Source organism: Ovis canadensis, chromosome 13, assembly GCF_042477335.2.
Source record: "Ovis canadensis isolate MfBH-ARS-UI-01 breed Bighorn chromosome 13, ARS-UI_OviCan_v2, whole genome shotgun sequence".
Taxonomy (NCBI): Eukaryota; Metazoa; Chordata; class Mammalia; order Artiodactyla; family Bovidae; genus Ovis; species Ovis canadensis.
Genome location: NC_091257.1, coordinates 77,322,094 through 77,347,808, shown reverse-complemented (window position 1 = coordinate 77,347,808; position 25,715 = coordinate 77,322,094). Strand labels below are relative to the sequence as shown.

Sequence of the window (25,715 nt, the reverse complement as noted above, 5' to 3'; positions counted from 1 at the left end):
GGATCTTCCCAACCCAGGGATCGAACCCAGGTCTCCTGCATTGCAGGCAGACGCTTTACCGTCTAGCCCACCAGGGAAGCCAACTGCCACCAGGGGGCAAAACTGAATTCATTTTAGTTCCACAATCCAAGTAGAAAAACCATAACCAGACATTCCCACTCTGCATGCTTTTATTTTTCACCAGGAAAATGTAGAACTTTACTAAGACAACAACACCCAAACATTGTTTTGTATTATGTCAAACATCCACCAGTGAGAAGCTTGGCATTACAGAATAAATCTGTGTACAGCCTAAGAAGGTAAGGAAGCCTGGGGCAGAAAGGGTCTGAGAGCAAGAAAAAGCATGGCCTGGATCTTGGAGCCCCACGTCTTGCCCCTGTCCAGCCCCTGAGTGCCTGGCATGGCCCTTCAAGGCCATCTTAAAAGGGGAAAGTTGGACAGAATGGGTTCCCCTGAGGGGGAAGTTCCAGAGCCAAACGAGACTGGAAAGACCACCCACACCTGCTCTGTGAGGTCACAGTGCCAGCAGTTCCACCTGACCCAGGAGAGGTTCCACACGGCACCCTTCAGGGCACACTAGGTGGGAGCAGCAGCAGCAGCCACTTCCTCCTCACCGACTCCCAGAGATCCCCACCGCCAATCCCCCATCCCAGAGAAGGACATCGATGCCCCGGTCCTCAAGGAACCCCGGGGACTCGTGTGACCAACCCGAAAATGTGGCCCACGTCCCCAGGGAGGCCAGGCCCAGGAGGTGAGAAGAGCAGCCTCCCCCTCTGCACAGCCCTTATAAAACACTGCCCCTCGGCCCTTTCTTGGAAGCCAGCCGGCATTAGCAGCTGCGCCTACAGACGCAGCACCTGAAGTCAGAGAGGCTGGACAGTGGCTTTGGGCCAGGGAGTGGAGGAGCAGTCGTCCATTCAGCACGTGTTCACTGAGCACCTGCTGTGTGCCAGGCACTGGGCAGAGTGCTGGGACGATGGTGTTGCCCCAGATGGCCGTGCTCCCTGCCCCCGTAGAGCTCCTGTGAGAGAGACAGATAGTAAACAAGAACGCACGCCTGTCTGCAATCTTTATCTGTAGGAGGCCTCTGCTTGCAGGTGGTAGAAGTTCCAGCTCAAAACAGTGCCTACCTCTGGGCCCCAGAACAGCTGTCTATCCCTAGAGCAGGGTATGCAGAACAATCATACTGGGGTAAGGAGAAGGCTATTAGAACTTCCGTATGTATTTTCTTTAGCTCACCCTCTTTTTAATTTATATTCCTCAGGAAGGTGTAAATAAAGCCTATACATTTGAAAGGGTAAATAATACATCAGCCCACTTGGAGAAATATATATATAATACATATGTATAAAATGTTGGGAGTATAAAAGTTTAGAGACCATTGATGTGGACATGATGTGAAAGTCGCTCAGTCGTGTCTGACTCTCTGCAACCCCATGGGATTCTCCAGGCCAGAATACTGGAGTGGGCAGCCTTCCCCTTCTCCAGGTGATCTTCCCAACCCAGGGGTCGAGCCCAGGTCTCCCACATTGCAGGTGGATTCTTTACCAGCTGAGCCACAAGGGAAGCCCAAGAATATTGAAGTGGGGAGCCTATCCCTTCTCTAGCGGATCTTCCCGACCCAGGGATCAAACCAGTGTCTCCTGCATTGCAGGCGGATTCTTTACCAAGTGAGCTATTAGAGACTGTTACCTTAGAATTAAAGAAAAACGTACATGGCAGGGAATATAGCTAATATTTTATAATAACTATAAATGGAATATACATTTAAAGTTATTAATCACTATATCATATACCTGTAACATAAAATATTATACAACTATACTTCAATTTAAAAAAATTTTTTAATTAAAGAAAATTTATCTCACATGCCAAAAGATCCCAAGGTATGGATGGCTCCAGAGAATGTTAACTCTGAGGTTCTGCAGTGCCAGCCGCGCCTCCGGTTCCTGCCATCTTTTTTGCTCTCCCTTTCGGCCTCCTCTCGTGGTCACAAGGTGGCTACCACCATCCCGGGGGTTGCACAGAAACATGGCCATATCCGAACAGAGAGGAGGGTGTTGCCTCTTGTGGGTCTCAGTTTAGCGATGAGAAAACCTTCTCCCCAAGTCCCAGGCCCCTTTATCTACCCTACAGCTCACCCCTGCAGACTTTCCCATCCTTGAGCCAACAGCAAGGGGACTGAGACAGCAACAATCAGAAACCAATTAGATCCACCTAAATCATTCAGGGGAGAAGGAGACAAGGAACCAAAATCAGTCTTCTGCCAGTAAGAGGAAGGAGTGGCTTTTGGCTGACAACCACCCGTGACTGCCACAGCAAACTGTGTCCTTTCCTCTGAAGAGCCTGCACTGAGGGTCAGCCACACCTCGGTCTATCCCTGATCCTCAGCCTTGTGGTCTTGAGCAAACTTTGCAGCAATTCAGTTTCTCCATCTAGAACATGGGGACACCATGCTCCCTGTGAATTGTAAAATACAATTGTGAATCTTGTCATTGCCAGGATCATCCAACGAGGCCGGAACATCTGCAGGATGACAGAGGCGCCTTTGGCAAACGCAAGTGAGAAGGGAGGGCAGAGGGGAGCCCTGGGGTCTTTGTGGGCAGTGAGGGGCTGAAGCTCAGAGATGTCAAGTGGGCAACCCAGGGTCCCCCAGCAAGGGGCAGGGCAGGGGGTAGGGATGCTCCTGCGGTGTCTGCAGGCACCTTGTCCCAGAGGCTGGCAGCGACATGACAGCCCTGTGCTCTCTGCAGGTGACGCCTTCCTGTTGCCTGTCCGCATCAATGCCCCGGGCCTGACCCAGTGCATGCTGGAATGCATATGTACGTATACACTGAAGAGCTGCCTTGGCCATCAGCATGGGCCTGGGAAGAGGGCCCAGCCTCAAGCTGGGCTGCAGGTGGAGCTCTGGAGGTCTTCCCTTCAGAGGCGTCAGGGGTGTTATTCCAGCGAGGAATGACGGTTGAAAAGAGGGACTGGGAGGGAGATCTGCTGTTCAGAGGGGCAGCTAACTGCCAGCCCTCCCCCATTCTGCCACTAGCCTGGCCCCTGAACTCATGCGAATGGTTCCATGCAACCCACCCTCACTTTGAGGACATGGTTCTGACCACACCCTAAAGATCAGTCTTCTGTGTTCCTCCGGCCACACCTCCGCTATTCATCCACTCAGTCATTTATCCAACCATCTGTCTGTTATCCATCTGTTGGAATATCCATACGCCCCATTAGTTCATCCATCCATCCAAGCCCTTCACTGAGTCATCCACCAATACACTCACACTTTTGTTACCATTCACATCCATCCAGTCATCAACCCATCCACCCTTCCATTCCACCTCTCATTCTCCCATCCTCTCATCCATCTTGCTAATCACCTCTTTTCCAAGCCATTCTCTTAACCATTCTTCCATGTATCCATGCCTCCTCCCATCTACGCACCCATTCTGAGCCCATACTTTTTGCCTAGCTTCATGTACCGCCATAGTGGGCACTCAGGAATGAACCAGACAAGCGCTCTTCTACTGAGAAGCTTTCAGTGTCTGGGAATAGACTTTGGCAGGGACATCTCAAACTTTTCTTGCTCCTGAGTCACTTTTAAGTATTTAGTACCTGCCAGTCACTGGTGGGTTTGTAGTTCTAGTACCCAGTCCAAGCTGATGCTTACCTATAAGTAGCTCAACTAGCAAATTGAGAGGGTCTCCCAGCAACAGGGTCTCGCCCTGTGAGTTGTCATAGGATAAGAAGGAGGATGTAGGTGCTCACTGCTCTGCTGTCTCCTCTACAGCCTGGATCACCTGCCTGGCCTGCTTCCTGAGGACTCGGGCTCACCAGGTTCTGTTCAACACTTGCAGGTGAGCTGGGGCATGAGCGGGAGGGTTATGGGGACTGGAACTCTGTGCTGGTGATCACGGCAGCTCCATCACTGGCTTGGACCTCTCCTCAGATAAGCTATGTCATATCTGGTTTCTATCAGACGCCCCACCCCAGAATCCACTGTGGCTCCCTATCACTCCAGCACCCCCAGGCTGTAGCCCCCTGAAATCTTGCCTCACCCTTCCTTTCCCAGCTCCCCTTTTTCTGCTTTCTGCAATAGAGCCACTGGGCCAGCATGGCTAGGATTCTCACTCCCTGGACCCACTATACCTCTTCCCACCTGCATAGGTTTGCACAGGCTGTTCTTCCTGCCTGAAATGTCTGCTCCATTCTTTCCCTTTTCATTTCCTGCCCATGCAAAATGCCTCTGAATTCCTGCAGAGCTTCCACCCCATTCATGCATTTAAAGTTTACATTCTAAGCATTTCTTATTTATTTCGGGCTGCTCTGTGTCTTTGCTCTGGGTGCGGGCTTCCTGTAACTGTGGCGAGGGCGGGCTACTCTCTAGTTGGGATTCATGAGCTTCTCGTTGCACTGGCTTCTTTTGTTGCAGAGCTTGGGTTTTAGGGCTCACAGCTTTCAGTAGTTGTGGTGCAAGGGCTTAGTTGCCCCGTGGCGTGTGGAATTTTCCTGGACCAGGGGTCAAACCGGTGTCCCTCGCATTGGGAGGTGGATTCTTAGCCACTGGACCACCAGGGAAGACTGAAACATCTTTATAATGCCTTCTCTGGGCCCAGTCTTGGCTCCACCACACATGAGCTCCCATGTGTGGAGAAGACAGACACCAAACTGTGGAATATTCTTAATGAGATGGGAATACCAGACCACATTCCCTGCCTCCTGAGAAACCTGTATGCAGGACAAAAAGCAACAGTTAGAACTGGACATGGAACAACAGACAGGTTCAAAATTGGGAAAGGAATACATCAAGGCTGTATATTGTCACCCTGCTTATTTAACTTCTATGCAGTGTACACCATGTGAAATGCCGGGCTGGATGAATCACAAGCTGAGATCAAGATTGCTAGGAGAAATATCAACAATCTCAGATGTGCAGATGATACCACTTTAATGGCAGAAAGTGAAGAGGAACTAAAGAGCCTCTTAATGAAGGTGAAAAATGGGAGTGAAAAAGCTGGCTTTCAAACTCAACATTCAAAAACCAAAGATCATGGCATCTGGTCCTATCACTTCATGGCAAATAGATGGGGAAACAGTGGAAACAGTGAGAGAATTCATTTTCTTGGTCTCCAAAATCAGTGCCAATGGTGACTGCAGCCACGAAGTTACAAGACCCTTGCTCCTTGGAAGAATAGCTATGGCAAACCTAGACAGTATATTAAAAAGCAGAGATGTCACTTTGCCAACAAAGGTCCATCCAGTCAAAGTCACGAATGGATGTGAGAGTTGGACCGTGAAAAAGGCTGCACATCAAAGAATTGATGCTTTCAGTCATTGGAAGGACTGATGCTGAAGCTGAAACTCCAATACTTTGGCCACCTGATGCAAAGTGCTGACTCATTGGAAAAGACCCTGATGCTGGGAAAGATTGAAGGCAAAAAGAGAAGGGAGTGACAGAGGATGAGATAGTTGGACGGCATCCCTGACTCAATGAACATGAGTTGAGCAAACTCAGGGAGGTAGTGAAGGACAGAGAAGCCTGGCATGCTGCAGTTCATGGGGTCGCAAAGAGTTAGACACAACTTAGCGACTGTAACAACAGCAACAAAGCTGGGGGTGATGAGTCTGGAGTTTGTAGGCAGAGGGCACCCTTAAACTAAGCCCTGAAGGATGCATTTACTGGGGGAGAAGCTGGAAAAGGGCAAACAGTATGTAAATGGAGGAAGAGAGTGAGGAGGATGTGGGTGAACACTATGAGTTGATCTCTGATGGCCAGAGATACTGGGCTAAGGACTTTCTTTCCTCGGAGATGCTGTGGAGCCGCAGGACATGGCCAGCATCTTGGAGAGAGCGTCATGGCCCAGATAAGAAATGTGCTTGTCTGGGTACTTTCAGGGCAAGGGCCAGGCTGAGACTGTCCAGCCTGTGCAAAGCCCTACCTCAGCTTGACCATCACTTCTCTGCCTTACAGATACAAGCTGTTCATCCACAAGCTGATAGAAAAAGCAGGAGTTCTGATCCTCTGTGCTTTTGGTACGTGTCCAGGGCCCTGTCCCATTCCAGGTGGAGGTACCTAACCCTGGGCTCATGCCCATCCTGGGGAGGGAAAGAGCTGTGGCCCCAACTATGTGACACTGTGCCCGACACTGTCCCTCTGGGAACACCAGTATCCTCATCTGTCTAATGAGTGTTGCTGTGAGGATAAAATGATGTCCAGGGAAAATGTTTGAAAGCTAAGAAAAACTTTGAAAACTGTAAGGTTCTCCCCAAACTGTATTATATAATATTCTTATTCTTCCTCTTCTTCTTTTCCCTCTCCCTCCCTCCCTCCTTCTCCCTCTCTCTTTCTCTCTCAGTTTTTGTGGCTTCCTTCCAGCCAACACCACCACCTCTCACATTACAGCTTTGCTTTCTCAAGCAAAGAAATCTCCTCCTTCTACTTAAATACACCAACAGGTGGGGGTTGAGGGAGAGGGAAGGAAGAGAATTTCCTAGGAAATTAGAAATTCCTGGACAACATAATCCAACAGATAAGACTTTTTAAAATAATAGCTTTATTAAGGTGTACTTCACACACCATAAATCATGCCATTTTAAGTGTATAATTCAGCAATTTTTAATGCATTCATGAAGTAGTACATCCATCACTGCTATCAAATTCCAGTATTTTCACTGCCAGAGAAAGAAACTTCCCAGTCCCTGGTAGTCATTCTCCATATCCCGTTCCCTTATACCTAGGCAACAATTAATCTATTTTCTGACTTTATGAGTTTGCCTGATGTGGACATTTCATATAAACAGAATCATGCAATATGTTGCCTTTTGTTTCCTTTCACTCACAGTGTTTTCAAAGTTCATCCATATTGTAGTGTACACAAGCATTTCATTACCTTTTTTGGCTGAAAATCCATTGTGTAGATAAGCCATATTTTGTTTATCCTCCATCAGCTGATGGATATTAGGATTATTTCTAGGAGAAGGCAGTGGCAACCCACTCCAGTACCCTTGCCTGGAAAATCCCATGGACAGAGGAGCCTGGTAGGCTGCAGTCCATGGGGTCGTGAAGAGTCGGACATGACTGAGAAAATTCACTTTCACTTTTCACTTTCCTGCATTGGAGAAGGAAATGGCAAGCCACTCCAGTATTCTTGCCTGGAGAATCCCAGGGACGAGGGAGCCTCGTGGGCTGCCATCTATGGGGTCGCACGGTCTCGGACATGACTGAAGCGACTTAGCAGCAGTAGCAGCATCAGGGTTATTTCTACTTTGGGGCTATTACTGAAAATGCTGCTGTGAGCATTCCTGTAGTATTTTTGTGTGGACATGTGTTTTCAGTTTTATTGGGTATATATTGTACCTAGGCATAGAATTGATGGGTCATTTGATTACTCTATGAATAACTATCTGAGGAATTGCCAAACTTATCTTCCAAATGGCTGCACCATTTTACATTCCCACTGGCAACGCATGGGGTTTCCAATCATTGCTGTCTGTCTTTTCTATTAGGCATCCTAGGGCGTGCAAGGAGAAGGCAATGGCACCCCACTCCAGGACTCTTGCCTGGAAAATCCCATGGACGGAGGAGCCTGGTGGGCTGCAGTCCATGGGGTCGCGAAGAGTCAGACACGACTGAGCAACTTCACTTTCACTTTTCACTTTCCTGCATTGGAGAAGGAAATGGCAACCCACTCCAGTATTCTTGCCTGGAGAATCCTAGGGACGGAGGAGCCTGGTGAGCTGTCGTCTATGGGGTCACACAGAGTTGGACACGACTGAAGTGACTTAGCAGCAGCAGCAGGGCATGCAAAGTGACATCTCATGGCAATTTTTATTTCATTTCCCTAATGACTATTCATGGGGTTGCAAAGAGTCGGACACGACTGAGCGACTGAACTGAACTGAACTGAATGACTAATGATATTAAGTATCTTTTTTTGTGCTTATTGGCCATTTGGATACCATCTTTGGAGAAAGGTCTATTCAGATTTTTGCCCATTTTTAAATTGGATTATTTGACTTTTTATTCAGTTCAGTTCAGTTCAGTTCAGTCGCTCAGTCGTGTCCGATTCTTTGCTACCCCATGAGTCGCAGCAAGCCAGGCCTCCCAGTCCATCACCAAATCCTGGAGTTCACTCAGACTCACATCCATCGAGTCAATGATGCCATCCAGCCATCTCATCCTCTGTCGTCCCCTTCTCCTCTTGCCCCCAATTGCTCCCAGCATCAGAGTCTTTTCCAATGAGTCAACTCTTCGCATGAGGTGGCCAAAGTACTGGTGTTTCAGCTTTAGCATCATTCCTTGCAAAGAAATCCCAGGACTGATCTCCTTCAGAATGGACTTTTTATTACTGAGTTCTAAAAATCCCTTATATAGTTAGAATACAAAAGTCCCTTATCAGATACATGATTTGCAAATGTTTTCTCTTATTCTGTGGGTTATCCTTCTTGATGGAGTCTTTGATTAAGGCCAATTGTGTGTTTTGATTAAGTCTGATTTATCTCGTTTCTTTTGTGATATGTGCTTTTGGTGTCATAGCTAAGAAACTATTGCCTCACCCAAAGTGATGAGGATTTACTCCCACATTTTATTCTAAAATTTTATAATATCAGCCCTTACATTTAGGTCTATGGTTCGTTTTTTTGGTTAATTTTTGTATATAGTGTGAGGTAAGGGACCAACTTTATTTTTTGAATGTAGGTATATAGTTGTTCCAGCACCATTTACTGAAAAGACTATTCTTTCCTCCATTGCATTGTCTGGCACCTTTAATGAAAATCAACTGACCATAAATATGCGGATGTATTTCTGTACTTTCAGTTCTACTCCATTGACCTATATGTCTTTATGTTTGCTACTATCCCTGGATTGGTTGCTTTATAGTACGTTTTGGAATCTAGAAGTGCAAGTCCTCCGACTTTGTTGGTTTTTTTTTTTTTTTAAGATTGTTTTGGCTATTATGGATCCCTTACATTACAATATGGATTTTAGGGTCAACTTTTTCATTTCTTCTGAAGCAAGTGTTGGGATTTCGATGTAGACTGCATTGATCCGCATATGCATCTGGGGAGTGCTGTCACCTGGCCAGTGTTAAGCTCCCAGTCCCTGAGCACTGGGTTGTCTTTCCATTACTGATGGGTAACTCTGTACCTCTAACAAAGTTGCTCAGGCGTGTCCAACTCTTTGTGACCGCATGGACTGTAGCCTACCAGGCTTCTCTGTCCACGGGATTTTCCAGGCAAGAGTACTGGAATGGGTTGCCATTGCCTTCTCCATACCTCTTTATAAGTTTGGCAACTCTTTTGTTAAACTTATTCCTAACTATTTTATTCTTTGAGATTCTGTTATAAATGGGATATTCTTAATTACAGTTTATTCATATTATTCATTGCCAGTGTTTAGAAATCGGAGAAGGTGATGGCATCCCACTCCAGTACTCTTGCCTGGAAAATCCCATGGATGGAGGAGCCTGGTAGGCTCCAGTCCATGGGGTCGCAAAGAGTCAGACACGACTGAGCAACTTCACCTTCACTTTTCACTTTTATGCATTGAAGAAGGAAATGGCAACCCACTCCAGTGTTCTTGCCTGGAGAATCCCAGGGACGGAGGAGCCTGGTGGGCTGCTGTCTATGGGGTTGCACAGAGTCGAACACGACTGAAGCGACTTAGCAGCAGTGGTGTTTAGAAATACCATATCCTCGAGGGACTGGCTCCAGGAGCCCTTATATATACCAAGGTCTGAAGATGTTCAAATCCCTTATATAAAATCATGTAGTACAATGAACACAATCAACTCTCTTACATGCAGGTTTTGCATCTGCAGATTTGACCAACTGAGGGTAGAGATTTCAATGAGCAGTTGGTTGAATCTGTGAATGTGAAACCCTCCAACATGGAGAGCCAACTGTTTATCTACTGAAAAATATCTGCATATAAGTGGACTCCACAGTTCAAGCACTTGTTGTCAAAGATCAGTTGCACAACTGATTTTTGTGTACTGATCTTGTATCCTGCAACCTTGCTGAACTCATGTGTTACTGCTAACACTGGGCAAGACACCCAGTCTTGGATACTTTAAGATTTCTATATGCAACATCATGTCCTCTGCCTTTTATTTCTTTTTCTTAACTAATTGACCTGGCTCAAATCCCCAGAATAATGTTAAATAGAAATAGCAAGAGCAGGGAATTATTTGGTGGTCCAGTGGTTAGGACTCGGTGCTTTTGCTGCCAAGGCCTGGGTTCAATCCCTGGTCAGGGAACTAAGATCCTGCAAGCTTCACAGGATCAAAAAAAAAAAAAAGAAATTTTAAGAACAGACACCTTGTCTTACTCCTGACCTTAGGAAGAAAACCTCCAGTATTTCACCATTAAGCATGATGTTAGCTGTGGCTCATAAACAACTTCTATCAGATTGAGGCAGTTCCATTCTTTTCTTTGAAGTTCCGTTCTATTCTATTTTAAAACAACAAATAGATTTTAAAGGTATTTAATAATGACTTGAATAATGAGATTTCAGACAGCATAGAAATCATAAAATGCAAAGGAGACCACCCCCTTTCCTTCTTTTTGCCAATTATCCCCAGTAGGATTAAGACTGGAGAGGAAGAGGAAACAGATTACTTGGTTTATGTGAGCGGATTTGCATATATGATATCATTGGATCATGGAGTGGATTTTACTGTTATTCCCATTTTACAGAGGAGTAAACTGATGTATAGAGGGATTAAGTAACTTCTCCCAAAACTGCACAATGCTAGGAAGTGGCAAGGCTTGGATTTGAATCTAGAAGTCTTAACTCCAAAGCCTAAGATGTAAGCTCTTAAGCTTTCATCTTAAATGCTCATTCTCATTCCCCAACCCCTACAGGATTTTGGATGTTTTCTGTGCACTTACCGTCCAAAATGGACATCTGGCAGGTGAGTGCATTCTCTCTTCAGGCCCCACCCCTGACTGGCGTCACCCCAACCAGTCAATGTCACCTTCATAAGTTCCTCTCCCTCTTACCACCTCTGGACCCTACTCAGTTGCTGACTCATTCCAGATACAAATCTCTGCCTTTGTCTTGTTCCCCACCTGGAACCATCTATCCTGTCAAAATGTGATTTTCAAGGACCAGATGCATAGTTCCTCCTCAGGATCCTCTCCTGTCACTGATTCCCAGAGGTGACCCATCTTTCCGTTATCAAGGCCCCCACCTGAAATGGGATGGTGTGGCCAAAGACCACATTTCTCTCTATATTCAAGGCAGTTTGTTCTTTTGTTCAAATGAGATGAGACCTTTACTTTGTGGTTCCTGGAGAAGAAGGAAGAGAAATCAGTGGCCAGAGCTCCCTGTCTGAGGACAGCAGAGTCTCAGAAGGCCTAGAGAGAAGCCATCTGATGAACCTGTCCTTCCCTCTCTTCTTCTCCCCTTATGAACTCCATCATATGCTTCCCTCTCCTCCAGAAATACCTAAGCAGAGGTGGTCACGTTCCCCTCTCTTCTTCCACAATCTTCTGTAATCATAACTGCTTCCCCAACTGTATTGAGAGTCCTTGAAGACAGAGTCAGATCTGATTCGCTCCAGCAATGTCCACCTCAACGCCTGGTACAAGGCAAACGTGATCAATTCTGGACATTTAGATGGCCAGATGGGGTTGTGACTGGAGGCGGGATGGAAGGGATGGATGTAAGGATGCGGGAAATGGATAGTGGGATAGATGGATAAATGAATGGAAGAAGGTACAGATAAGAGACTGGATGGATGGGAGGGAAGATGGGATAAGGGTGAGTAACTAGATGGATGGATAGATAGATGAATGGATAGCTGAGTGGGACAGTGGATAGATAGGAGGGTAGATGGATGCATGCATGCATAGACTGATGAAAGGGTCAATGGATAAGGTAAGGTGGATGGATAAGAAAGACTGGATAAATGAAGGAGCAGATGGATGGGAAAGTGGGATGAATAGGATGGTAGATGGGTGGGACGTTTGATGGAAGTGTATGCAGATGAATGAACAAAAAGGAGGATAAATTGGATTTTGAATGGATGGCAGGTGGAAAAAACAGGAAAGTGGATGAATGGATGGATGTATGATTGTGGGAGGATGGATTGATGAAATTCTACTGGGCCCAGATTAGGCCATCTGAAGGAAATCCCTTGCTTTCCTCAATATCCCACCAGGAAGACAGCATAGATAGTCCACTGCAGAGCCTGAGGTAAGAAGAATCTGTTAATAGTCCTATTGTTACCTAAAAACCAAAGCTATAGCCAAGATCTACTGGCTAAGAATATGGGGTCTGCCAGAACAACTTGGGCTTAAATCCCAGCTCCCATACCTCCTACCTGGCTAAACTTATGCAAGACACTTCACTTCTCCTTTATGAAATAAAACATAACACCCAAGTTGGTAATTATGGATATTAAAGAAGATGTTGTGAATAGTTCCTGACCCATAGTTAGTGTTCAGCAGATGGTTTTGGTTGTTATTATTGTTTAGTCATAAATCCAGTCTGGCTCTTTGCAACCTCATGGACTATAACCTGCCAGGCTCCTCTGTCCATTGGATTTCCCAGGCAAGAACACTGGAGTGAGTTGCCATTTCCTTCTCCAGGGGATCTTCCCAATCCAAGGAAAGAACTCGTGTCTCCTGCTTGGCAACTGGATTCTTTACCACTGAGCCACTTGGGAAAGCCCCAGCAAATGGTAGCTGAGATGAAATTTTAACCAAGATACACCCATGGCAGCATCGTTAAATGAAAAAAAAAATACTCAAATATTCAGAAGGAATGAGTTGGGTTTAAGGATAGTCAGAAAGTCCAAGCAGAAGTAAGGGCATGAGTAATGCTCATTGCTCTAAATTCTTAGAGATAAGAATTTGGGGGGGTAGGTCCAGGGATGGGCCCATGAGAGTGGGGAGATGTGAAGCTAGTCCTTTTTGTGCTGACTGGCAGAGGTAGAAGCTGAGGGTAATAGTAGGAGCGTCACAAATCAGTCGCTCTCTGTTCTCATTCCTTCCCCATAAGGATGTACCAAGAGAAGGTGCGGCATCATACTGGGGAAATCCAGGACCTCCGAGGTCACTTGAACCAGCTCATCACCAAGCTCCAAGAGATGGAAGCCATGTCTGATGAGGTGAGTGGCTAGCCATTCTGCCCCAAAACTGACTTCTCTGTTTGATGTCCAGCTCCTCATATCCCAAGTTTTAGTGGAACATATGCCCAAATAACTTCCTGGGAAAGAGTAAAATAAGAGGTATATATTAATTTTTTTTTAGAACTTGTATGTTTGAAAACATCTTTATTCTACCCTTGCACTTGTCGATAGTTCGGTTGGGTATAGAATTATAGATAGGAAAAATTTCCCCTGAGGATTTTGAAAGAATTCCACTATTGTGTTCTAGTTTATACTGTTGCTTTAGAGAAGTCTAATATCACTGTTATTATTTGTCCTTTGAGTGTGGTCTGTTCCCATCCCTAAGTTTGTAGGATATTCTTTTTATCTCCAGTGTTCTATATTTAACCTGCTTGGGGATTCTTGAACTTACTGACTCTATGAGTTGATCTTTTTCAGTAGTTTCAGAAAATTATTAGCTATTATTCCTTAAAACATTGTTTTTAACCCATTATCTATCACCTCTCCTGAGACACCAATTATAACTACCCTAATCTCTAGAGTGTTTTCCATATTATTCTTGTATTTTTTCCTTATTTGCTTGTTTTTTCATTCTTTTGATGCTTTCTCTTCATATTTCTTCAGGTTCACTAATAATCCTGTAGTCTGCTCTATCCAATCTACTGCTAAACATTTCCATTAAGTTCTTAATTTCATATATTGCATTGTCTAGTTCTAGAATATACATTTGATTATTTTTCATAGATTTTAATTCTATGGTGGAATTCTCCAACATTTCATCTATATTGTCCATCTTTTCCTTTATTTTATTTAACATATTGGTCACAGTTATTTTTAAATCCTTGTCTTCTAAATCTAATACCTGGATCATCTATAATCTCCTATTGCCTATTTTTTCTTGGTGTATCAATCTTATGGTTTTGTCTTTTCATATCTGGTAATTTTTTAGTGTTTTCTGGGCAATTTTTTTACAAAAAAACTAGATGTTCCAGATAATTACAATTTCAACTAGGTAGAGTTCTCCCTTTTCTTTGTAAGGAAGGTGAAGTATACTGATCACTTCTATGCAAACATGCATTGAACTGGTTCAGACCTAGGTTGTAATTTTTATAGGATTTATTCAAAGGTTTTTGGCTTAGCCCTCTAGCCTCCTGCCCATGCAGTTTCAAAAATCGATAAATGTCTTGATGGGAAAGACTGAACATATGTTTGAGGCCTCTTGAGTTTTCAATTTTTTATTGAGGTATAGTTGATGTACAATGTTGTGTTAATTTCTACTCTACAGGAAAGTGATTCAGTTACACGTATATACACTTTTTTCAAACTTTCCCGATATGTTTGTCAGAAAATATTGAATATAGTTTCCTGAGCTATACAGTAGGAACTTATTGTTTATCCATTTTATATATAATGGTTTGCATTCACTAATCCCAAACTCCCTCCCCAACTCCCCCACCTGCTTAGCAACCACAAGTCTGTTCTTTATGTCTGTGAGTCTGCTTCTGTTTTGTAGATAACTTCATTTGTGTCAAACTTTAGATTCAACATATAAATGATATTATATAGTATTTGTCTTTCTGACTTCACTTAGTATGATAATCTCTAGGTCCGTCCATGTTGCTGCAAATGGCATAGTTTCATCCTTTTTATGGCTGAGTAGTATTCCATTGTATATACTTACCACATTTATTTATCCATTTATCTGCCAATGGACATTTAGGTTGATTCCATGTCTTGGCTATTATAAATAGTGTTTCAATGAATGTTGGAGTGCATGTTTCTTTTTGAATTATAGTTTTGCCGGATATATGCCCAGGATTGGGATTGTAGGATCCTATGGCAACTCTATTTTTAGTTTTTTGAGGAACTTTTTTTCCGTAAAGGTTGCACCAGTTTACATTCCCACGAATGTGTAAGAAGATCCCCTTTTCTTTACACCTTCTCCAGCATTTGTTTATAGACTTTTTAATGATGGTCATTCTGACTGGTGTCAGGTGGTACCTCATTGTAGTTTTGATTTGCATTTCTCTAATAATTAGTGATGCTGAGCATAATTTCATGTGTCTGTTGGTCATCTGTGGGTCTGTCTTCTTTGGAGAAATGTCTCTTTAAGCCTTCTACTCATTTTCCAATTGGGTTGTTTTTTGTTGTTGAGTTGTATGTGCTGTTTGTATATTTTGGAAAGTAAGCCCTTGTTGGTCATATTATTTACAAATATTTTCTCCCAACCTGTAGGTTGTTTTTTCATTTTGTATGTGGTTTCTTTTGATGTACAGAAGCTCATAAATTTGATTAGGTTCTGTTTGCTTTGAGGGGATTTTCTTTTGGATTTTGTGGGGTTTTTTTTTTTTCGCTTTTATTTCTATTGCCTTGGGAGACTGATCTAAGAAAATGATTGGTATGATTTATGTTAAAGAATGTTTTGCCTATGTTCTCCCCTAAGAGTTTTATGGTGTCATGTCTTATATTTAAATCTAAACCATCTTGACTTTATTTTTGTGTGGTGTGAAAGTGTGTTCTAATTTCACTGATTTAATGAGGCTTCCAGCTTTTCCAAAATCACTTGCTGAAGAGACCTCTTTTCTCTATTGTATATCCCCGCTTCCTTTGTCAAAGATTAATTGACTGTGGGCATCTGGATTTATTTCTGGACTTTGAATTTCCAATTTTGGATACAAAATCTCTGACCCCATTGGCAGCCTTCTCTGCCAGGGCAAGCTTGGATTCTCATTGTAATTGTAATTGGTTTAGTGCCCTCAAGTGAAGAGCAGATGTAGCTACTCAGTACTGACTCAGCATTTCCTCTAGTACAGCAGTTCTCAAAGTGTGGCCCCCATTTCAGCACCATCAGCATTACCTGGAAAAATGTTAGAAATTCAAATTAATGGGCCCCACCCAGACCGACTGAATCACATACTCTAAGGATGGGAACCAACTTTTCTGTGTTTCAACAAGTCCTTCAGTGATTCTGACATATAATAAGGAGAATCACTGTGCTAAGTCTTTAATCTCTTGCTTGCTTTGTTTTGGCGTCTCCTTCCTCAGAGGGACTTTGTTTATTAAGCGCTCTGAGACTGGGAAATTTTATTCTGCTTTTCAGAAGTTTTCAGAGCAGCCCTTTAGTTTCTTACATAGTCTTGGCTTTCAGTTAACATCTAATGAGGGAAGTAAGCCGTGGTCAAGGCTCCTTAAGTGTCCGATTCTGTCCTACCTGCTCTATGTAAATGCTAACAACTCTGCTGCTTTCTCTTTTGTCAGGAGCAGCCCCTGCCCCCAGATCCTCAACCCATGCACAGGATCATCAAATGCCCCAGAGATTAAGAATGTCAGCATATTTCAGAGTGGCTGTCCCCCGTCTAGAATTTTTGTCCGTCTGGTTCTGTTTCTTTCATAGCTCAATGATGGTATTAAAACATGGTTTAGCAAATCATCTGGCTTTTTCTAGTTTTTAGTGGGACCATTGGTTCTCTGTAACTTACTACATCTAACCTAGAAGCCCTACACCATCTTACCTTACATCTAAAATGTCATAATAATGTACCTACGAGGCAGCCACACTTGGCTTTCAGTGTGGAAACCCTTTCAATGTGGGAACGTGTTCTTTAAGAACACATTCAAGAAATGTTCGTTAAGAAAGACAAATGTCATATGATACCGCTTCTACGTAGAATTTAAAATATGATACAAACGGACTTATCAACATTTGCAAAACAGAAACAGACTCACAGGCATAGAGAATAAACTTACGGGCACCAAAGAGGAAAAGGAGAGAGGGACAGATCAGGAGTTTGGGACTAACATTGCTCACCACTATATGCAGATAGGGAACTTCCCAGGTAGCGCAGTGGTTGAGAGTGTGACTGCCCATGCAGGAGACTCAAGGGATGTGCGTTCGACCCCTGCCTTGGGAAGATGCCCTGGAGGAGGAAATGGCAACCCACTCCAGTGTTCTTGAAAATCTTCCAGTGTCCTGGAAAATCTCATGGACAGAGGAGCCTGGCGGGCTACAGTCCAGGGGTCGCAAAGAGTCAGACACAACTGAGCACACAGAAGACATTATATATAAATAGATAAACAATAAGATCCTACTGTATAGCATAGGGAACTATATTCAATATCTTACAATAACCTATAATGGAAAATAATTTGCAATATACATATATACGTTTGTATCCTGAGTCATTTTGTTGTATATCAGAAACTAACAATATAAATCAACTATACTTCAATTGTTAAAAAAGAGAGAGAGAAAGTAATGTTCTTTAATTGTGATTAAATTGATTATTTATCCCTGGCCCTGGTTGCTCTATTCTCATTTTTGAAACTCCTATTATGTGGATGTCAAACTCCTAATCATCTGCATTTTTCTTTTTTTCTTTTCTTCCCACTTTTCTCTTTATCTCTTTGTTCTACAGTTGAAAAAACACTCTCACCTTTTATCTACCAAAACTTATACTGAATTTTTCATTTCTGCTAACACACTCTGAATTCTTAACAATTTTCTTTGTTCTCTAGGTACTCCTTTTCCAATAATTCTGTTCTTATATTGTGAATACAATATCTTTATCTTTTTATGAGCAATGTCTTTTCTTAGCTTTAGGAGCTCAGTTCTTACCTCTCTGAGTCTCAGTTTCCACATCAACAAATAGAGTATAGTTACTGCCCTGTAGCACTCTATCTACTATGCTAGTTACCCAGCTACCATCCTGAAACTTAGTAGTGCAGAACAACCATTTTATTATGTCCAGAGATTCTGTGAATCAAGAATTCAGACAGGATGCAGTGGAGATGGTTTCTCACTGCTTCACGATGTCAAGGGCCTCAGCTGGGAAGACATGAAGGCTGGAGGTGACCCAGCCTATCTGGATCTGGAATCATCTAGTGGAATCTTTATTCACGTGTGTGGAGGTTGATGCTGGCTGTCAGCTGGGAACTGAGGGCTGTTGACTAAAGTGCCCATAGATGGTCCCTTTGTATGGCATGGCCTTCCTTACAACACGGCAGCTAGCTTCAGAAAGTGAACATCCCCCCAAAAGCAGATGGCTCACCTTTTAGGACTGAGCCCACGGGTCATACAGCATCACTCCCATCAATCACAGGCTCACCCAGATGGATAGGGAGGGAACTGAAGTCCCAAGTGTCCATGAGAAGGGTGTCAAAGTCACACTGCAGGAAGAGCAAGGAATGGGAGACCTGTCTGCAGTCATTTAAGAAAATACAATCTGCTACTCTCTGAAACTATTTTCTTGGGCTCCAAAATCACTGGAAATGGTGACTACAGTCATGAAATTAAAAGACGTTTGCTCCTTGGAAGAAATGTTATGACCAACCTAGACAGCATATTAAAAAGCAGAGACATTACTTTGCCAACAAAGGTCCATCTAGTCAAAGCTATGGTTTTTCCAGTATTCATGTATAAATGTGAGAGTTGGACCATAAGGAAGGCTTAGCACCAAAGAATCAATATTTTCAAATTGTGATGCTGGAGAAGACTCTTGAGAGTCCCCTGGACTACAAGGAAAACCAACCAGTCAATCCTAAAGGAAATTAGTCCTGAATATTCATTGGGAGGACTGATGCTGAAGCTGAAACTCCAATACTTTGGCCACCTGATGCAAAGAACTGACTCGTTGGCAAAGACCCTGATGCTGGGAAAGATTGAAGGCGGGAGGAGAAGGGGACGGCAGAGGATCAGATGGTTGGATGGCATCACTGACTGACTCGATGGACATGAGTTTGAGTAAGGTCCGGGAGTTGGTGATGTACAAGGAAGGCTGGCGTGCTGCAATCCATGGGGTCACAAAGATTTGGACACGACTGAGTGACTGAACTGAACTGAACTCCGTGAAGGCACAGGAACCGAGATCAAATTACCAACGTTCATTAGGTCATAGAGAAAACAAGGGAATTCCAGAAAAATATCTATTTCTGCTTAATTGACTATGCTAAAGCCTTTGACTATGTGGATCACAAACTGTGGAAAATTACTAAAGAGATGAGAATACAAGACCACCTTACTTGTTTCCCGAGAAACCTCTACAGAGATCAAGAAGCAACAGTTAGAACTGGACATGAAACAACTGACTGGTTAAAAATTGGGAAAGGAGTATAACAAGGCTGTATATTGTCACCCTGCTTATTTAACTTATATGCAGAGTATATCATGTGCAATGCCAGGCTAGATGAATCCCAGGCTGGATCAAGATTGCCGGCAGAAATATCAGCAGCCTCAGAAATGCAGATGATACCACTGTAATGGCAGAAAGTGAAGACAAACTAAAGAGAATTTGAAGACAGTGAAAGAGAAGAGTGAAAAAACTGGCTTGAAACTCAGCATTCAAAAAACTAAGATCACAGCATCTGGTCCTATAACCTTATGGAAAATAGAAGGGGAAAAAGTGGAAGCAGGGACAGCTTTTGTTTTCTTGGGCTCCCGAATCACTGCAAGCAGTGACTGCAACTTGCTCCTTGGCAGGAAAGCCATGACAAGCCTGAAAACGAAAGCGTAAGTATTAGTTGCTCAGTCGTGTCCTGTTCTTTGTGACCCCATGGACAATAGCCCACCAGGTTCCTCTGTCCATGGGGATTTTCCAGGCAAGAATACTGGAGTGGGTTGCCAAGCCCTTCTCCAGGGAATGTTTCCAACCCAGGGATCAAACCCATCTCCCGCATTGCAGGCAGATCCTTTACCGTCTGAGCCACCAGGAAAGGCCATGACAAACCAAGACAACATATTAAAAAGCAGAGTCATCACTTTGCTGACAGAGGTCCATCTAGTCAAAGCTATGGTTTTTCCAGCAGTCATGTACGGATATGAGAGTTGGACCATAAAGAAAGATAAGCTCTGAAGAACTGATGCTTTCAAATTGTGATATTGGAGAACTCTTGAGAGTCCCTTAGACTGCAAAGAGATCCAACCAGTCAATCCTAAAGGAAATCAAACCTGAATATTCATTGGAAGGATTGATGCTAAAGCTGAAACTCCAATATTTTTGGCCACCTGATGCAAAGAGCCAACTCATGGAAAAGACCCTGATGCTGGGAAAGATTGAAGGCAAAAGGAGAATGGGGGTAGCAGAGGAGGAGATGGTTAGGTAGCATCACCAACTCAATGGACAAGAATCTGAGCAAACCCCAGGAGATAGCGAAGGACAGAGGAGCCTGGCATGCAGCGGTTCATGTAGTTAACAAAGAGTCAGATACAACTTATTGACTGAGCAACACTCTTGTGAAAAGTCTAATCAAATAATGGCCAGTGATTTATTGAGCACCAACTGTGCTCAATGCTTTGCGATCTTTATCTGGCAATGTAGAGTTTAAGAACCTGAACTCTGGAACCAGAGTTTCCGGGTTTGCCTCTCACTAGCTATGTGACCTTGGACAAGTTACCTTTTTGTGCCTCAATATTCTCCTCTTTAAAATGGAGGCAATAATATTACATACCTCCTAGGGTTGCTGAGAGGGGATAAATATGAACATACTGAAGACAGTCCTGACATATAGTCGCAGCTTTATGAGTCTTAGCTCTAATCCTCACAAGAGTAGGAGGTGGATGTGATTATTGTTCTGGTGGTTCACACAGTAAAGAATCTGCCTACAGTGCAGGAGACTGGGGTTCAATCCCTGGGTCAGGAAGATCCCCTGGAAGAGGGAATGGCAACTCACTCCACTATTCTTGCCTGGGAAATCCCAAGGACAGAGGGGCCTGGCTGGGCTATATGGCAGCACAGAGTCAGACAGGACTGAGCGACTAACACGTTCACTTCATAGACAAGAAAATCAAGACTCGGGGCAGGGGGGTGCACGGGGGCAGTAACTAGCCTAGGGACCGTTAGCAGGAAAGGTCTGTCTGACTCCAGGCCCCCTGCCCTGGACTTGACTGGGACTCCTGGTCCTGCATGTATGACAGTGCATCCCAGAGGGTGTGAAAGCACCGAGGAAACCCCATGGATGGGACAGGGGCCGCTCTGGACCTCCTCACAGCACAGCATGTGACAGCCTCGTGTGTGGACTAGGCAGGGGCCAGCAGGCAGGGACAAAAAGTGTCCTGAGGCCACTTGTCACCTGGTGTGAACACAGCTGTGGACCGTGATCTGTAAGAACACACCAGTGCACAGCTTGGGTTTTCTGCCTTCGCAGCAAAAAATGACCCAGAAAATAATAAAGATGATCCAAGGAGATTACATTGAGAAGCCAGACTTTGCCCTGAAGTCGATAGGTGAGTGACTCCCCACCACCTTGCCTCACCAACCAGCCCAGCCCATGTTTCCTGAGAAACTCTTCAGAGAGTGGATTTCATCTCTGACCGGGGGCATATCCTGCTATCCTCAGCCGCCTGGCTGGTGTTCTTGCACAGTTTTCCATTTTCTCCCACAGAGACTGAGGTGAGAAGGGGAGGCCATCATCCACCCATCCCCCTCCAAATGTAGGGGTCCACAGAGTTGTCCCTGTCTGTGCAGGGGAGACTGGCCACAGGCGTAATTACAGTTAGGAATCACACCTTTGAAAAATTAAGCAGTGCCTGCAATAGAGGGGTAGGGAGGAGTGCGCTGGGTTGAGGTCTGGTAAGAAGAGTAAAGTGTTTTTCATATCAAACCACAGGAACTGATATGAAAGGTGCCCTGTGAGGGGCTGCATGGGAGGGGGCGAGGTGGGCGGGCAGGGCGGGCTGCCTGGTGTAGACAGCACCAGCTCCCCGCCGGCACCCCTAGGCCCAAGGAGATGCAGTGTCAGAGGGCTTTGGTCTAAGGTCTCAGACCTGGAGTCTCTTCCTCTGAAAAATGGCTATAAAAAGGGCCACAGTGATACTAACTGGGTTATAATAACTAAGCTGATATAAGTGAGCGAGCACCTGCATTGCACCAGGCACTGCTGGAAAAAGTTTACCGTATTAACTCCTTTCAACCTCACAACAACCCCATGAAATGGATGCTCTCATTACTACTATTATTATTACTTTTGTTACTCCCATATCCCAGAGGACAACGCTGAGGTCCAGAGAGGACCAGTGACTCTTCTGGTGTTCCCCTGGCACCTAGTGAGACTCCCTCCACCAGGCAGATGCCAGGGCTGCTCAGCTGAGACCCTCCCCCCTCCCCCTATTGCCCCCCACGGACCCCTCCGCTGCCATCGCCTCCCACACAGGGGCCTCCATCGACTTTGAGCAGACGTCAGCCACATACAACCACGACAAGGCCTGCTCCTACTGGAACTGGATCCGGCTGTGGAACTATGCACAGCCCCCGGACGTGATCCTCGAGGCAGGAGGAATGGCAGGACAGGGGGAGAGTGGCAGGGGTGTGGCCAGGGGCCTGGGGGCAGGAGCTGGAGGCAGAGGTTGGGGTGAGAGTGCAGAGGGCGGGGGCCTGGGGCAGAGTCGGAACAAGAGAGAGGGAAGAGCCGAGGCAGAAAAAGGCACAACTGATGGGGTGGGGGATGGTAGTCTGGGGAGAAGTTGGGGTGCTGGGCAGGAGTTGGGACAGGCCCAGGGGCAGGGACAGCCTGCTTTGGCACTGGAAGAGGCCCCTCCCCCAACCCTCAAGTCTTGCAGGTCAGGGAACCCTCACTGCGCTGGGCTGAGGGGAGGGGTCATCCTTGCTGCCTGCTGTCAGGGAGGCTTCCTGGAGTTAGTGGTATTCGAGCCGAGCTTTGTAGACAGGAAGGACTGGGCTTGTCCAGGAAGGCCGAGAAGGTCTAGGGAAGCCAGGCTGGGATAAGGAATCTGCTCTTTAACCATCCACCTTCACTGCATCTGCTGCTTCCAGCCCAACGTGACACCTGGCAACTGCTGGGCCTTCTCAGGTGACCGCGGCCAGGTGACCATCCGACTGGCCCAGAAGGTCTACCTGTCCAACCTGACCCTGCAGCACATCCCGAAGACCATCTCACTGTCGGGCAGCCTGGACACCGCCCCCAAGGACTTCGTCATCTACGTGAGCATGCCCCAGCTGGCAGCAATGCTTAGCTGAGGGGACAGCTCGTGATGGCAGCTTTCGCGGCACTATGATAAACCATACAATCTAAGAAGCCTAGAGGGACTGGATGTTAAGGCTGGGGATAGTCAGGGTCAGGGTCAGATCACAGCCTTCTGGGATTAGGGGTAAATTGGGCTGCAGTCCATGGGGTCGTGACTGAGCGACTTCACTTTCACTTTTCACTTTCATGCATTGGAGAAGGAAATGGCAACCCACTCCAGTATTCTTGCCTAGAGAATCCCAGGGATGGGGGAGCCTGGTGGGCTGCTGTCTATGGGGTCGCACAGAGTTGGACACGACTGAAGCAACTTAGCAGCAGCAGCAGCAGCAGTACTCTATTACAACCCAAGTTTTTCAGAGCCAATTGAGTCTTCAAAGATAATTGACCCCCATTTTACTGAAAACGAAACAGTTTCAGAGAAAGGGCAGGGATACATCAAACCCTAGAGACAACGGCAGTGTTAGACGTGGACCCTTAACCTTCTGGCTTCCAGTCCAATTCTCTCCTCTCCTTTACATGTACTGCGATGGAACAGTGTCCAAAGAGGCAGACAGCTCCCCATGCTGGGAGGTGTGCAAGTCTCGACTGGCGAAGGCAGCACCTTCTGGAGTCCCTGCCTGTACCTGATGCTTTATTCTTGGTTCTGATTCTCCAGGGCATGGAAGGTTCTCCCAAGGAGGAGGTGTTCCTGGGGGCGTTTCAGTTTCAGCCAGAAAATATCATTCAGACGTTCCAGCTCCAGGTACCTGAGAATCCCTGCCCATGCTGGGCACCTACTGAACACAGACTGTGTGCAGGGCTTTGCAGGGGACCCCACTTCATGCCCCAGCAGCCCGAGGTGGTGCACAGTTGTCACTAACTGACTTGACAGATGAGGAAACCGAGGCCCAGAGTGATGGAGCCACTGCCTAGGGCCTAGGGTGGAACCCTGAGGAGACTCATCTACCTCCATTTCCCTGACCCACCGAGAAGCCCGCCCACTGTGGTTCCTCCAGGGACAGCAGATGTTGAGCTGGAGGGCCCGTCAGGCCAGGGTCACTGGCTTTGAACTTAATGTCTCCATACTGGGAGACCCCGTGATCAACACCTGGTCCAGCTACAGGTGGGGAAGCTGGGGCCTGGAGGGGAGGGAGTTGGAGACAGAAGCATGGCCAGAAGCTGGCTGCTGGAATGGCCCTGAGACTCAAGAAAATGCCCAGGCTTGGAAATCAGACCGACCCTGGCCCACATCCTGACCCAACCACGAGTTCTATGTGATCACAGACCATTCTCTTCCTCTCTGGGCCTCGGTGTCCCCTGGTGTAATTTCCTGGGAGGTTGAGACCATCCAGTGAGATCTCACAGGCCACTGGGCTCCATCCCCGCTGGGCTATGGGGAGGAAGGGGAGGGGGCCGCATTTACATAGCACCTACTGTATGCCCAGGGCTGGTAAGCCATCTGGCCCCAAGATCTCACTTCAGTGCTCACAGCAACCCTGGGAAACAGACATTACCCCTCTTTCTCTTATAGACCGGTAACTGAAGCCCAGAGAGGGTGTGGTTTGCCCAGGGTGCCAGAGAACCCATGTGCCAGGGCCCCAAGGCTGGGATGCATTCCCCATCACTGTCGAGCTATCTTCCAGCCTCAGCCCCTTGCATCCCAGCCCCTGAGTGACTTGCCATGTGGTTTTGGGATATTCCCCTCTCTGAGCCTCAGTTTCCCCACCTAAGGAATTGGAGGGTTTCCTTCCACTCCCAAACATTCCTCTGGACAGGCCAGATCAGGGGCTATAAGTGAGATGGCCCCTATCTGTGGCTCTCCTTCAGAACCAGCCTCCCAGGACGTTTGGGGCCGTCAAGGTGAAGATATCCAGCAACTGGGGGAACCCGCGCTTCACCTGCCTGTACCGAGTACGTGTGCATGGCTCTGTGACTCTACCCAGAGAGCAGCCTAACCAGAGCCCCCACCCCAAGAGAGATTAAAGTTTATTCTTCACGCCCAATTCCAAGTGTCTTTTGGCCCCCAGAAGTGAGAGTGGCCTAGGACTTGATGTCTGAAATTCAGTGTAGCAATTATCAGTCCCATCCTGGGTACCCAGGCACCCTCACAACAGCCTCATGAGGCCCATTTCACAGATGGGGACAATGAAGTCTCCAGGCAAAAAAACTGACTTGCCAGAAGTCACAGTTAGCAAATGGCAGCACCAGGATTCAACCCCAAGCTGTCTGACACCCATATGTGACTCATCTTCTGGTTTCAAGTCAAGCTCTGCCACTGACCCGAGTATGACCCTGGGCAAGACCCAGACCTTTCAGTTTCCCCATCTGTACAATAGAGACAGGATTATGGCTGTTGTATCAGATGAGGTGGGAGATGATAAATCCTTCCTGTGACCATCACAGAGTGTTTCAGCATCACACAGATGATTCAGTGTGACGTAAGACAAAACACACATCCTCTCTGGACCTCTGTTTTTCCAGATGTGAACATTTCTAGTCTATCATGTGCATTGAAAGACAATATCAACAAAGTAAAAAAGGCAACCCACAGGATGGGAGAAAGTATTTGCAAATCATATACCTGATAAGAGATTAATATTCAGAATATATGGAGAACTCCTAAAATTCAACCACACACACACAAAAAAA

General features: G+C 45.8%; 1 protein-coding gene across 1 annotated transcript; it reads left to right on the top strand.

Annotated features, from left to right (window-relative positions):
• The first annotated feature begins 976 nt into the window (after window positions 1–976).
• On the top strand, window positions 977–25,049 carry SUN5 (Sad1 and UNC84 domain containing 5). Its single transcript, XM_069546360.1, has 13 exons — window positions 977–1,023; window positions 2,503–2,561; window positions 2,754–2,822; window positions 3,785–3,851; window positions 5,966–6,027; window positions 10,861–10,910; window positions 12,162–12,196; window positions 13,004–13,112; window positions 21,252–21,330; window positions 22,257–22,372; window positions 22,877–23,044; window positions 23,743–23,829; window positions 24,894–25,049. Exons 1-13 carry the CDS (start codon window positions 977–979, stop codon window positions 25,047–25,049), a joined length of 1,104 nt encoding a protein of 367 aa, XP_069402461.1.
• Window positions 25,050–25,715: the final 666 nt, after the last annotated feature.

What these genes read in the sequence shown, in the direction of transcription:
- SUN5 (XM_069546360.1), top strand. Translation starts at nt 977, where the DNA reads ATGGTGTTGCCCCAGATGGCCGTGCTCCCTGCCCCCGTAGAGCTCCT. An exon ending in GGCGCCTTTGGCAAACGCAA is followed by an intron (nt 2,562 to 2,753) that starts GTGAGAAGGGAG and finishes TGCTCTCTGCAG; the next exon opens with GTGACGCCTTCCTGTTGCCT. An exon ending in TCTGATCCTCTGTGCTTTTG is followed by an intron (nt 6,028 to 10,860) that starts GTACGTGTCCAG and finishes CAACCCCTACAG; the next exon opens with GATTTTGGATGTTTTCTGTG.